Source organism: Corapipo altera, unplaced genomic scaffold, assembly GCF_003945725.1.
Source record: "Corapipo altera isolate COAL_440 unplaced genomic scaffold, ASM394572v1 48b, whole genome shotgun sequence".
Taxonomy (NCBI): Eukaryota; Metazoa; Chordata; class Aves; order Passeriformes; family Pipridae; genus Corapipo; species Corapipo altera.
Genome location: NW_020884884.1, coordinates 3,404,136 through 3,418,665, shown reverse-complemented (window position 1 = coordinate 3,418,665; position 14,530 = coordinate 3,404,136). Strand labels below are relative to the sequence as shown.

The window sequence follows — 14,530 nt, the reverse complement described above, 5'->3', positions numbered from 1 at the left end:
GCATTTGCACACTAATGCAAACTGTGATGCACAAATGAAAGATTAAGAAACGCCGCTACAGAACGCAATCCCTGACATTGTAAGACAGGAATAGCAAATCAAGGAAAAAAGAGAAAAGAAACAAACTATGAAGGAAACATAGAAACAAAGGTAAAGACAGTAAGGTAGTACAGCACAGTAAGGATACAGAAGACTGAAAATTTTTGATAACTGTATTTTCATAGGTAAAAGATTTTGAAAAAGATGCTACAAAAATACATTGATGTAGGCCACTGTACCCTACTTCTGAATCTGATTAGTACAGGAATCTCTTCCACATTATTAATGAGAAATTAGAAAGCATTAGCTTTCAAGATTGTAAATCATCTGTTAAGACCTACAGTGTTCCTGAATACTTTGAATGACATTTTTTTTTTCTCTTAACAGCCACTGAAGCAGCACCATAGGCAATTTTTGACTTTATAAGAAGAGGCAACAATATGGAAGTGATGATCCTAAAAATCAGCATGGGACAGAGTTGTCTGATTCAAGCGAAACAGAAATATAAACAAAGATGCATTCATAAACAAGTAATCTGTTAAAAATCAAAACAGTAACTATTGACAATATTAACTGAACTGAGAAGCTCAGTTAAATATGAGACCTGCACTTTTTTACAGTTAAAAGACAGGATAAAAGGGGGGGGTGGAATTAAAGCCCTAAATCAGCCACCCTTCCATGTGTCCTCCCTCACTTCCCATTCCCCAAATATTGTGGATCCAAACAAATACAACATCTTTGAGGGAATGAGTCCAAACAAGCTGACATAAATCTACTTCAGAAAGAGCAAATCTGCAAGGAGGACTAGGAATACTATTTGAAGCACTACAATGTTAGTTGAAAGACATTCACTCCCATTAACAAACAGCAACAGCAACAAAATCTAATCAGTACACCTAGAAAGATCTTGAGAAGGAAATAAAAATTCCTTTTCAGTTAAGTGAAGTGTAAAAGGGATAGACTTAGTCCCTATTAAAATGTGGATGAGGGCAATATTAACAACATTAAGCATGGTCCCAAACTTTGACCTATGCACTGATTCAATTTGCAACAAGGAAAAATAAAGTAAAACCTGCATGTAAATGCAGTGGAAATAGTAGAAATTTATATGCTGGGGTCAGAAGCAGATTTAATGTTTTCTAGCACGGGGATCACATACAAGCATGGGGATCACGTACAAGCCAGCCTCTGTGCAGCACCCTGCCTCCCCACAGATGTTCCAGAGCTTAAGAGGACCTTCACTGCTATACAACACCTCCACATGGTCATGGAGCATCAGTGCCTGGACTATGGCAGAGCTCAGGATTCAAAGGTTAACTGTGGGTTGGCACATCTCTAAATCCCCACCATTTTATGCCATTAAGCATTTCTGTTCAACCCCCTGGAGCATCAGATACAATGCCAAATGCAGAATTAGACAATAAGGTGTGACGGAAGAAATGGCTGATAGAGCAACCAGATCAGACCTTCTGGCAACACTGAGGTAGCAGTAACCTTACGAAAAGGATGCACATATATGATAAGTAGGATACCATATTCTCGCAATATAATTAGAAAATCTGATAATTACTATCAATTTCTTGCATATTTATGAAATATAAGTGAGTCCGTAATGTTTTTTAATTCCATGAGGAGATCCAGTTTCAGGGTGCAAAGAAAACACAAAATACCTAAACAGAAATGCAAGGAACGTGGCCTTATTTTTCATTTTGTTGATATTTATGTCTTTGCATAATGGCAACATGTTGATTTCAGTAGGAAAAAGTCTCAATATGGGATTCTTAAAAATTATTTACTAAAATTACATAATCTTTATTTACTAATTCAAAACCTTGTTCTGCCCACCTTTGAAATCTTGCTGCTTTAATCTGTAGTGGTGTTTGGTGGTACTGACACAAAAACCCCAACTCATAAAAATGCAAAAACAAAGTCTTAAATTGTGGTACACTTAACAATAAAAGAGCAAAGCTTAAGTGTTTCAGTTTTCCTCTCCCAAAATCTCTAGTTCGCTGAGGGTTCCAAGAAGCAAATGAACTTATATCAATTAAATTAAAAAAAAATTAAAAACAAACAAACAAACAAAAAACAAGGATAACCATGTTAAAAGTGCTGAAATAAATCATATAAGCAATTTTTATAGGATCCTTTTGTTGTACCTGTGGATCAAAAAGAAAGTAAGGACGTCCACTCCTCAGCTGCAATGCAATGTATTCCTCCTGATTGCCAGGTGATGCAGAGAAAAAAATCAAACCATCGGGCTCCTGCGTTCTAAATTTCACTTTAATACCTGTTAAGAAAAAGCAAGTAGATGGTTAATACCAAAAGCTGTTCTTTTGCATTCTAACAAAAATTGCCAACAAAATACCGTTTTAGAAACAGCAGTAACATTGCAAACTAAATTCATGGAAGTTCTGTTCACCTAAAGCCCTTGTTAGTCATTCCAGAGAAATTTTACTAATCCTGACTGAGTCAGCCCTTGACAGAAATTTCTGTGAGTCCTTACTCATCTGTAAAAAGAAACATGCAGTTGTTGACTTATGCTGCTTAGTAACTTCTTGCTTAAGAAAATATAATTGAGATATTAGACTACTATTCTAATAGTTGATGTTTTAAATGTGTATAGTTGACAAGTGTTGATGTTTTACATGTAAGGACACTTGTCACAATGTTTCTGTCAGTAAAGTAGTAATGAGGTATCTGTATGCAAGGATTTCTATGAATAGTAGTAGGGTTTCAGTTCCAAAATATACATATGTATGTGTTCACATGTATATTTATATATGTTTTTTTATAAGTACATATATCTAAGTGCACAAAGAACAGGAAAAGAAGTAGTTTCAACAAAAGTTGGAAAAACCGCAAGAAATAATGAATGAACTAATCTTAATTAACAACTTTTCAGATCATTATCAATATTCCTCCATTTTTTCTGATAAAATCTCAGCTCATGAAATGTCATTTAAATGACATTCAAGGAAAACAACATAGGGGTTTTTTTTCAACAGCTTATTGTTGTCCAGTGTATAAACTTACTCAGGAACTATCTAAGGACACATTAACAAAACAATTCATAAATTATGTAACCAATTTCAAGAAGTATAATTATGAATTAACAAGTTTTGGGAAACCATAGTGTTTTGACTATTTTTTGACTATTTTTAAGCTATCTCCTGGAATACGATCTTGCAGTAACAAATTAGAAAATTAAAAAAACATATGCCAAATTTGGCCCAGCTTTTCTAACATGCAAATCCAGATACCTCAGGCTGAATGTATGGTAGAGCCATGCCTTTACTGCATCAAGTTTTTGCAAAGGGGAATGAAAAGGCAGCAATAGCAACATCCACCTATACCACACTTTCACAACATTTCTGCACAGGATGCTTTTACAAAACAGGGTAAGTTATTGGGTTTTACCAGTCTCTGTCAAACTATCCAGTATTTTCACTATCTTAAGTCAGGCAGAAAACAGTAAGTGACTAAAGTTTTTATTGCAGACAGCACCTATATTTAAAAAAATTAAATAATCATAATTCTGATGCACATTCTTACTAGGTCACACTTGTTAATTACCTTAAGAAATATCCTTTGACCCCATTACTTAATTGTATAAATTTTTCCATGCAAATCACATAATGCAGTCACAGATATGAAACATTCTCTACGCAACAAAAATAAACCATGCTATTAAAACACCTGCAAAAAGCAGTTGCACAGAAGTAACTCACTGCAAGTAAAAAACTTGGTGTCCATACTTAAGGAAAAGCATAGCTTTGCCTGGCTCAGAAATAAAGACTTGCTGTAGTTTGAGGTTCCAGTTATTTCCAGCAGCAGTATCTGCTGGAGAGGCTGAGACTGATGGCCTCCAATCTCAGCAGTAGGAAGCATAGTTAATTTAACAAGTTGACAGTATTTTTACCAAGCTGCCAAAAGACATTTCTGAAGACCAGAGGATCCCTCCTCACATCTAATTCAGAAGGACAAACCTAAACAAAATAATTGAGTTTCTGAAAAAACACCATTCTTGTATAATAATTGTGTTAGAAAACATAAATTAAATTGTTCATAACAGTGATATTGGAGCAATTCTAAGAGTTTTAAATGTTATGCAGGAGCTTACTTTTTTCTTTGGACATTGAAGAGTCCTACCTGTAGAGCTGCCACAGCTTTGTATAAATTACTAATGACTCAGGAACCATTATTTTCTTCTAAATACATTTGTCACCTATTACGTAACTGAGAAAACGACTCTGTCCCTTCAAGTTCAGGTATCTTTGGAATTGCTCATAAGATAGGAAAGTTCATATAAGCCAGCCCTAAATAAACACTTTTATACCTCAATATTAATATTTGCTTGCATTTCTAGAAGTGAGCGCAATAGAGAAACCAAATATTGAGTAAACTTCTGCTCCATAGATAATATTTTCACTGCAAGACAAACTTGTGAAATTAATATTTTTCACAGGAATATACTGATTAATGTTGGACCTCATGGTAAAAACAAAGCATAAACAGAAACCCATTCAGACTTGTAACAACTACATGCATGTCATTTTTGTCTTAATGACACTGAACGCTGAAAATGGATTTTACTTGACCTGAACACAGACAGCTTTCCCTTGAAAATCTGAAGTTTCACTGAACTTGAAAACTACACTGTGTAACCAAAAAAAATTTTCCTTTATTTTATACTGGGGGAGGGAAGAGTGAGAGATTTTGCAAGAAAGTTTCTCAAAGTATTGTGTCTATTATTTCAGTATGCACATCTAAAACCTTAATTTCAATGCTAAATATAACAGATAAATAGAAACATAAACACAATAGTGACATTATAATTACTTCTGTCATTTGTCATATATAGAAACTGCATCTCAGCCACACTACAGACCCTACTAAATCTTGGATGGAAAACATGACCATCTGTGGGGCATAGTAGGAATGTACTTTTAATCAATTGAATCTTGAATTGCAACTCAAGAATTCACCTAACAGAACTGTTTGTGTGACAAAAATTATTGTTCCACAAGAAGTTGTTATCATGTCTGGGGTAAAAGCCAACAGGAAATTCTAGCACAAATTAAACATTAAAGTATGTCATTCAAATAAAATCTTTAATTCCACTTCAAATTATAGTTGCAATTCGAGAAGCTGTCAGAATTCCTTAAATTGAAAATAATTTATTTATTTCTGTAATTGAATTTCTTTAATTATAATGGCATTGCACAAAAAAATAATACAAGCATTGTATATAGTGGACATAAAAGACAAAAAGAAGAATACACAGTCATAAAAAGGACAAGTAAAATAAATTACTAGTATTAGCATTAATACTACGTTGGATACTTTTCCAACTGTGTTAGGGCAGAATAACCTTCCGTCAGGATCTACACAGTTTCAATTTATGCAATAGCAGATTGTGATTAGATTTCTGTCCTAGTTTCAAAGATGGCACAGCCAGGTTAGTAGAGGAACGAGGATATGAAGAATTACCAATGCAGGCATTTTTAAAGGCATTCAACCGAGACACAATATCAGTAAGTTACCCTGAGAGTGACACAGTTTTGAGAGTCCCTTTTAGTAACAGGCTGATAAAACAAGTAAAATGATATACTATTACTCTAATATTAGGTGCATTTGAAAACATTCTCAAATTTCATCATCACAAACATCAGAACACAGTTTTTTGTCTAATGAAATGCATATGGGGTGATTTTTATACCTGCTCTTCACCTCCCTCATATAAGTTTAGCAAGTCTCAGTACTTCAGCAACATTTCAGATTCAGACTATCTAGATTCAGAGTTTCCTACCACAATTCAGGATGACTTGCAAGACCTGCACAAAACTATTTAACAGCCAGAAATGCTCTCTTGAGAAGCTGACTGTGTTTCTGGCAAGTTTACAGAGCACACAGGATTATTTTGAGTTTAGAAGAAGCAGTTGGCAGTCAGTGGGAAAATATTAATAAATTAGAGCAGCTGCTAGATTAGCATAACATATACTAATAATTTATAATTATTTCAGCAATAAAATCCACTTCTAACTAATGCTAAAAAAAAAAGAAGTTTAAAAAAATCAACATTTCAAAATACAAAAACATTCACATTACTCAAAAATTTTGACTTTTTGAAATTTAAGGGAAGAAGAGTTGAGCAGAGAACGTAGGTAGAGGGTCAAGACAATTGAAAACATCTTTTACAATAACAGCTGAGAGATTTCAGCAAAGTGACCTACTTAAAAACTAATTTTGTCCATCGACCCATCCAGCAAAAACACCTGTAAAGCACCTTTCTCTACAACTAGATGTTCAGGGTCCAGTTCAAAATAGTCAACAAACAGAAGAGTCAATAAATATACAGAAGTTGCTATAAGTCTCAAAAGTCTCATGACACTTCATCAAAACTTATACATAACCAGAAGAATAACTCTATCCAAAAGTGCTAAGAACAGCCAAAAAAATGTATTTCCAACCTTGACAGTGTTGATTTCATAAATAAAAAAAGAAACGTATCCAGTACCTGGAAAATTACAAAGAGTTTTTAGAAATGAATTTTGCATAATCGGTGAAGTACATCCATGTTCAGTGAAATTTTTCCCAGAATTGTACAATTGTAGAAGCATAATTTGCATTTCCATTCTCATTACATTGTTATATGAAATGGTGTAAATAATTATACAATTGTACATTCCAATAAAAAGAACAAAAAATATATTGTTGGCAAAGAAAGCAGTCACTTTATGCTTACTGGAACCTTTATTTGTGCATAACACCAGCTAAAATGAATAGAAATTGTATATAAAATTTTGACTACATCATTAGGCTCTCGGTAGTCCTTTCAGGATGACAAACGTTAAGCATTTATTTAACATTAAGACTGTGTATAAATGCTTTTGCCGAATCAAAGTACATTTTCCCACAGAAATTATAAAACAAAATTTGTTTCTAACTGGGAGGGGACAGATGGAGAGTAAAACTCTGAGTTGCTATACACCTCCACTGAATTAACATTTTGTTGTTACTCTCTCTGTGAGAGTAATTCTGCATTCCTCATGTCATCACAATAGCTAAAAGAAATATAAATGTTTTTTATATAAGAAAATGCACCTGTAGAAAAAATAAGAAGGAAGACTTCACAAAAATGTATCAACATTCAAAGCAGTTTCACGTAATGGATAATGCAATTAGAAGAACAGAAGGAATTCAGAGGACACTTCCCTGGACATAGTCATGAATACAAGGAGTTCTTCACACTTTGTGGTGGTCTATACGTTCCTGCATTTTGTTGAGAGAAGATGACAAGTCTTCTTCCCAAATCTCTACAAGATCTTTTGCTGTCTTTGGTACAGGTTCCATCTTTTACTGTTACCTTAATGTGTTTGAAAATATGTTCAAAGTTCATCATCACAAACATTAAGTTAGTAATTCCATCAATGAAGTAAATGTTATTAATTTTTAAGTTGCCTTAATTTTTTTAGTAGAAATTATTTAAAATATATACTTAAAAGTCACATACATATGGTACATATATATGCATGTGTATGTACACATTCATACATATCTGTACACATATAAAAACTTTCCAGACTTTTCCCCAAACTGTAACTGGAGAGGAGCCCCTTTTCTTTCGTGATCATAGTAAAAGCAGGAGAAGCTAAAAATCCATTGTTTCTAAATTTAACTGTACAAAAGCCCTGTATTTTGAAAAAGTCTAACTTTATTCAGAATGACACAACTCTTAATACCTCAAACTGCCAAAAACCCAAGTCAAACTAAAATGCTGAGCAAGCAGAAACACGGAGTATGATGAATGAATGGAAAGCGGAAATATGCAACACTTATTGTGGAAATCAACTATCAGGCAAAACTCCAAATCTTCTTGATGAGAACTGACTGTTTCTTTTACACTAAAATGACAAATTTGATACCTGTTTTTTCTTATTTTCCTTGCTACCCCATTATATCCACTACTGGTAAAACAAACAGGACATTTTAGCTTTAATCTTCTTACTACATAACCCAAATAACTTCAGTCATGTTTGCATTAATGCTGCATTAATCATGTTGTTGCGTATTAATGAGTTTTCAGGCTATGCTAATTACTGTCATAGATTCTGCAGCAGCCCATTAAATATACAAATTACAGAATTAAAGAGCCAGAGCTCTTCATGATTAATCTTTAAATGGAGAAAAACTAATGATGTCTGTACAAAGTTTCTCTCCACTTTTGGCTGACTGAGCCCAATGAACAATCAATTAGAGTATCTGAAGAATAAGAATATTGCTCATACTAAAAGATTTGTTATGCTGTTATTCTATGGAGAAGACACATATTCATAAGTTTCTATCAAATGGACTTCTTTAACATATTCCAGGCTTTAAGGTCTTCTGAAGTGTTGCACGGGGTAAAAGCTAAAGGATATTCCAATCCATTATTGCATACTCATAGGTATCTGCTGGTTCTATATGAATATAGTAAATCAATCTTCCCCTTTTAGCAAGGACACAAGTCCTGCTACTCCCCAGTAGGAAAGATTTACAGCAAACCTTAGTGAAAAGAAAGCTAAGATAAGTTTAAAGTCATTTGATAAGATTTGATGTATTAGTAGCACTTTATCCCCTCACTTACAGAGTGATGCTTTGTCAGGAATAGTGCAATACCTAGTGGTTAAATCAAGGGATTCAAAATTAGGAGACCTTGAGTCTGCACTCAGCCAACGACTGAGATGTCATCTGAGAGCCATCACTTAAACCATCCTGCCTCCATATTCCTCCTTCTTGAAGAATGGTGGCCAATATAACTTGTGTAAGGTTCTATAATGTTTAAAAAATTCTTTACTGTTTTGTCCTCCACAGCCTTAAAATATATATAAAATCAGCAAAATACTCACTTGTATTCAGAAAAATCACCTAGGTATTTACTGACATCTGAGAACACATTAATATATCCAAAAGAGAGGATTAGTTTAGCCTTCTCCAAACACTGCATATTATGCAGAACATCACAAGACTTTATAAAGAGTGAATTCTCAGTCTGTATTAATATTATTCTGCACATCAATAGTTGTGGTTTAGAATTAACTGGCCATTCCAGATCTATTCTATCATTTCTTTATATCGTGAAAAAATAAATAAACCATACTTTATATATTAAAGAACTTATATTTGTACAAAATAGTTTTTTAAGAAAAACAAACATGCTCAGAGCAAGACTGATCATGACATGAGAATACTTTCATATGAAGATAAAGTGAAAAAGACTGGTTTGCTGCAGTCAGTGCAGGACATAATACAAACATAAGAAATTGTTTAGGAAAGGCAGTTAAGGAGCAGAGAAGCTTTCCAACACATGCTCAACACACAAACAAGATCATTTAAGGAAAGTAAAACAGTAGAAGTTCAAAGTGAAAATGTAGCTTTTCACAGGTACTTTACAACTTCTCAGTGAAAACAGAAACATCATTAGGACAATATTAAAAATATTGACACAAATTATCTGAGAGTTTAGTAAGACCCAAAAGGAACTGGTCAGTCTTCCTACCTAGATTTATCTAACCAAATAAATGAAGGTCTTACAAAAACACACATAAGAGATCAGCATGAAACCATCTACAAAGATGCAGGTGATGACACTATCTGTTAGCATCCTCTGTCACTAGAATCAACAGCCGGTTCTTTACACAGACTTTTAAGCAAAATTATCATTAAAGAAACTAGTATTCTGTCTCAAATTCATTTATTAGGCAAGTCTATGAACAGAATTCATAACTGCCTTCCCACTCATGTACATTGGGGAAGTATACAACGAGCATAACATTCAACCAGCATTCCTTTCTCAAAGCATAGCTACCAGAGAAGAAATAATATCTGTAATCTTGAAACTCATTGAGTCAAATGCTGCTTGGAGTAAGCAGGTTTGCATCTGTATTGCTAAACATTGAGTGGAAATATGAACAAAGAAGAAACATCAGCCCAATATTCAGCTAATGCTTTCCTTGATGTTGGTGTCCAACTTGAACAAAATCTGAGAAAACTTTGCACAAATATGGGGTCCCTCAAACAATTTTATTTATGTATCTTTATTTATTCCTTTTTTCATAGCCCAGAATAGTTCAACAGACTCCGATCTTAGAAAAGGAAGAAAATAGTTTCTAGGGCTAAGAATCCTTTATGAGCAATTTCATTAATTCAAAGGTTGATATTTAAAGAATGGAAACAGAGGCAAGCATTCATCTTCATTTCAGAATAAGTTCTTTAGAGAAAGAACTGTATTCTGTTACCCGTATGTGAATTAGTGCATAAAAAAGGTCATCTTATGCAACAAGGGTAAGGTGGGAGAGGCTTCTAGGTGTTAATGCAATGCAAATCATAATTACTAGAAATATGATGACAAGAAGAATCACTTCAAAGATTTACAACAGTGCAATCTATAAAAGGTCAACATCACAGTGAAATCAGAAATGAGCTGGAGGTCAGCAGTTGTAAATAGCACTTCAATTATAAGCCTTTAGTTAGTATTTCCAGCAGTAGCACAAATGTAACACTGCACAGATAGTAATTTAACTGATCAAGGGAAAAGAGTAAGACTAGAACTGAGTAAAATGCAAATATATCAAAATTAAAGTCAGTGTAATGATCTGAAACACAGCAGATTTAGACAATCATGCATTAGCCAAGGCAGAATCCCATAACACAGGATCTCAGAAGCTGAAAGCACAATAAGGTGGAAATCCTGCAGCCAGTGAAGAGGGTTATTGATCAGGCAGTGTACATATGGAACAGAAGAATAACTAAAATAAGCTAATAAGTGTCTTGAGGAATACTACAGGACAAAAATGGAAACGTAACAAGGAGGAAAAAAAACCCAAAAACCTTGCAGACAGAAATACAACACCACAGAGCAAACACTCAGCAAAAAGCATAGTTTAAAGTTACGAACTCAGCAACAAATGCTACTCACGGTATAACTGGAAAAAAAAAGCTAACAATATATTCCAGTTAATGCAGAGATTTAAGGTAGATTGCAAAAAACCTGCCAAATTAAGAATTAACTGAAAGGAATATGTAATATCTTCATCTAGTAGTTTTTGTGGCAATATTTCCCTTGACTATTCTTGACATAATAACATTTTCCAAAGGAAGCCTAAAACTGGTTTTATTTGTAGGAACTAAGTTCACAAAAGGATTTCAATGGAATGATCAGGTGCAAGCTTTATGCATAAATAAGCGACTGTGAAAGTCACTCATTGCCTTCAAAGTTATTTGACACCTAAGGGAACTACATCTTGAAAGTGCTGCAGGTCCCACTTCGAAAGAGTTAATAATATTCCATCATATTTTGTTCTGTTATCCGTGTTCCTGTGTACCTAGGAACTTCACACTCTGTAAATTAAGTGCTTTATGGGGTTTGGCATGAAATGTTTACTGAAAATATACCCAAACACTCTGTAGCAATTGCACAAAACATTTTACTTTAAATATGATCCAGAGCTACCAAAACACCATCTTCAAAACCACAATTTCAGTTTCAGTGAAAGCACAACCCTTATAGATCAGGATAGAACAGAAATGGAAGTTCAGCCTAACCTCTCTTGCACTGGACATGTAGATGATGGCATTTTTCACTCTGGGATTCAGATACTAAGTGAAATCAGTTTATTCAAAATGTAGTCCTGGAACATGATAACAAGGTACATCTGTTCCTTTTTGCTGTAAACTCCTTTTCATTCTACTGTTAGGTCCTTGCCTCCATTACTAGTCTCTATCAGCAGCTAATTACATCTCAATATGAACTTCAGAATAGATCAGAGGCTGTATCTACTTAGCTTAATCAGGAAAAAGACCTAGTGACTTCAATGAGTAACCTACCTGAGGCAGAGTTTATTTTACACTTATTTTGAATTGTTTGAATTCACAAGACAAATGCAAAACAAATTCTAAAGCAGAAGGCTCCTAAAAGGTGATCTACACAAAAAATAAGGGAGGTAGGTTGAAAAACTGTTATCAAATTCAAGTCTCAAATGCAGGAAATTTTACTGAAGAAGGATATGCAAGGGAAGCTGCAACTGAAAAAAGTGAGAAAAAGCCAAAGGTATGCAATTTATCTTTCCAATCCTTTGTTTATCACAGTTTTGTGGACCATTGTAGTCCGTGTCACTTCATGAAGTGTCACTGAATAGTTGATTTGGTACTATTTGTAGTTGTTAGAGCTGTACTTTGAACTGGTTTTAAGTTATGATTTTTATTTTTGCCTTGATTGGTTTATATCTATGTCATTGACTGGTGAGATTTGCATTTTGCACTAATACAGTTCTGCTCACTTCCAGTGCAATTCCACCCTCAACTTGGTCCAAATATTTGTGCAATTTTTTGCCCTTCTTCTCCACCCATCTGTTCTCTGCCCCTATCTATCCTTCTCTTTGCCCTTCTTCTACCTTCTCTGACCTTCTCTTTTGCCCTGCTCCTTTTTCCTTCTTCCTCATTCATCTCCACCCATCTTCTTCACTGTTCTGTCCTGTCTTCCCAGTTCTGTCTGCCTGTCTTTGACCTTCTTCAATCTTCTCCAACCTTCTCCATTAGCTGTAATCCCAAAAGACGGCCTGCTGTCTTTAAATGACCATGTCAAGGCATGAAAGTCAACAGGATGAAACCAACATTTTGGGTCTGTTACTGTAAAAGTTAACTACTATGCACTATCTAGAATAGAAACAGAGGTAAGTGCTGCATGAGAAGCTAAGAAATCTAGCAGCTTTCTCTTAGAAACTACTTTAGCGTATGTGCGATCCCTGCTTATTCTCCCTAATGTTTCAAAGTACACAGAAGGAAACAGTTCTCACAGTCCCTGGACTGATTTTGAAAATAGAATTGAGGAGGGAGGGGAGAACCACCTGTAGCAGTTGTAGTAGCAGCATCAGTTGCTGTTACCATTTCCTTTTCTTTGTCAGAAGGCCATGGCCCAATATATGGCCCCATAATTGAACAGAGGATTTCACGTTATTTATCATATGTTAACGCCATATTCACCAAATTCACCAACATTGTATAGAAGCTGCTCTGCCAAGCTTCTATACAAAGTGTGCCACAGAAAACACGACCCAGTGCAGTAAGCCAGCTGTGGAGGTTGTGTTATCAATTTGTAGTCTGGCTTATTCCCAAGAATCTGCAGTCACTGTAAGCATTAAACACACACAGAAGCATAAAACAAAAGTAGCATGGCAATGAAATCACATTTATCTATAGCAGAATATTCTCACAGTATGAAATACTTTCGGAGTGATAAATACAACTCAAACCCTCCCTCTTCTCTAGTTTTTAAGAAAGCAATACTGTGGTATGTGGTGGACAGGGAAAAACTCCTATACTACACCCAGCAATACAGCTAATGGGACCAAGACACCTCGTAGGGGACAGATAGGACCAGGTATTACGTCCTGTGTGCAGTCACCTACCTGGACAACTAAGATGTTACATGGTAATGCTGGTAGAAATGGAACACAAAGGTAATACCTTCCTCCTACCCAAGTGGGCTACCTGCTCCACAGCCCAGCATTTGAGCTGAGATTTTCACTGCACGCCCAGATGCAAATAAAAGAGTGGTAAGCCAAGAGATACACAGCACCAGCAGTGGTATCTATTGGTGTTTCAGTGCTTTTCCATGTACAGTCAGGAGTTCATAATTTTCCCATGACTCTAATCAGTACTCAGAGGAAACTAAGTATACCTCTAAATTCTGATCTACATCTATTGGTACAAGCAGTAGAAAAGGTGATCCAGAAATAAGCATGAACAAAGACATTGTAATGGTATGAACAGCCATATAACTCAACCTGTAGGGACTTAACATAGGGCACAATTTACAAAAAATTTCAACTTGAGGTAAGTAAGAAATTAAGGAATATAGAAAACTATAATGAAATGAATTGATATAGCACATAACATTTTCTAATTTTGTTTATCCAGTGTAAGTTAAATTGCAACACTAAACAAGGAATGAATTAAACTGCCCAAACACAAAGATTAAAAAAATAACTAATTTTGATAAAATTTCCCTTCTCTGCCTTCTGTGTATGTGTAGTTGATCCTGTCTTATGCTTGGACTGTAAACTCCTTAGGGCAGACATTGTCAACTTTTTGTTCCCAATACAAAACAGACGTGTAAAGATTTAACATTCAAGTTATTTTATTAATCTTAATAAAAAGAGATAAGGCAAATACTGAAAAGACTTTCTTTTCATTTCTTTCACATAGCATGATGTCACTTAACCTCCATATATTGTGATATTTTCAGGGAGTTATTGATTGAGCCTATGTCATCTTTTCAGAATTTTAATTCCTTACGGGATTCTTGAATTAAAGAACACTTCGCTATAGACTGCTTTTGTGTTGATTTTTACATTATAGCTTAAAACTTGAGTGATTACAGAATACGTGACTAATTCAGAGTTACCACAATAAGGAAATTCTCTTTTGCAAAATTCACTGATAATTTTTTCTT

General features: G+C 34.7%; 1 protein-coding gene across 8 annotated transcripts in view; it reads right to left on the bottom strand.

The window, feature by feature from the left end:
• Positions 1–14,530, bottom strand: part of USH2A (usherin) — a 379,301-nt gene that overhangs the window by 245,355 nt on the left and 119,416 nt on the right. For all 8 annotated transcript variants that reach the window (XM_027641249.1, XM_027641251.1, XM_027641252.1 and 5 more), the window contains one exon: positions 2,196–2,326. In XM_027641249.1, coding sequence (XP_027497050.1) covers positions 2,196–2,326 — 131 coding nt within the window. The remainder of the gene's footprint in view (positions 1–2,195; positions 2,327–14,530) is intronic.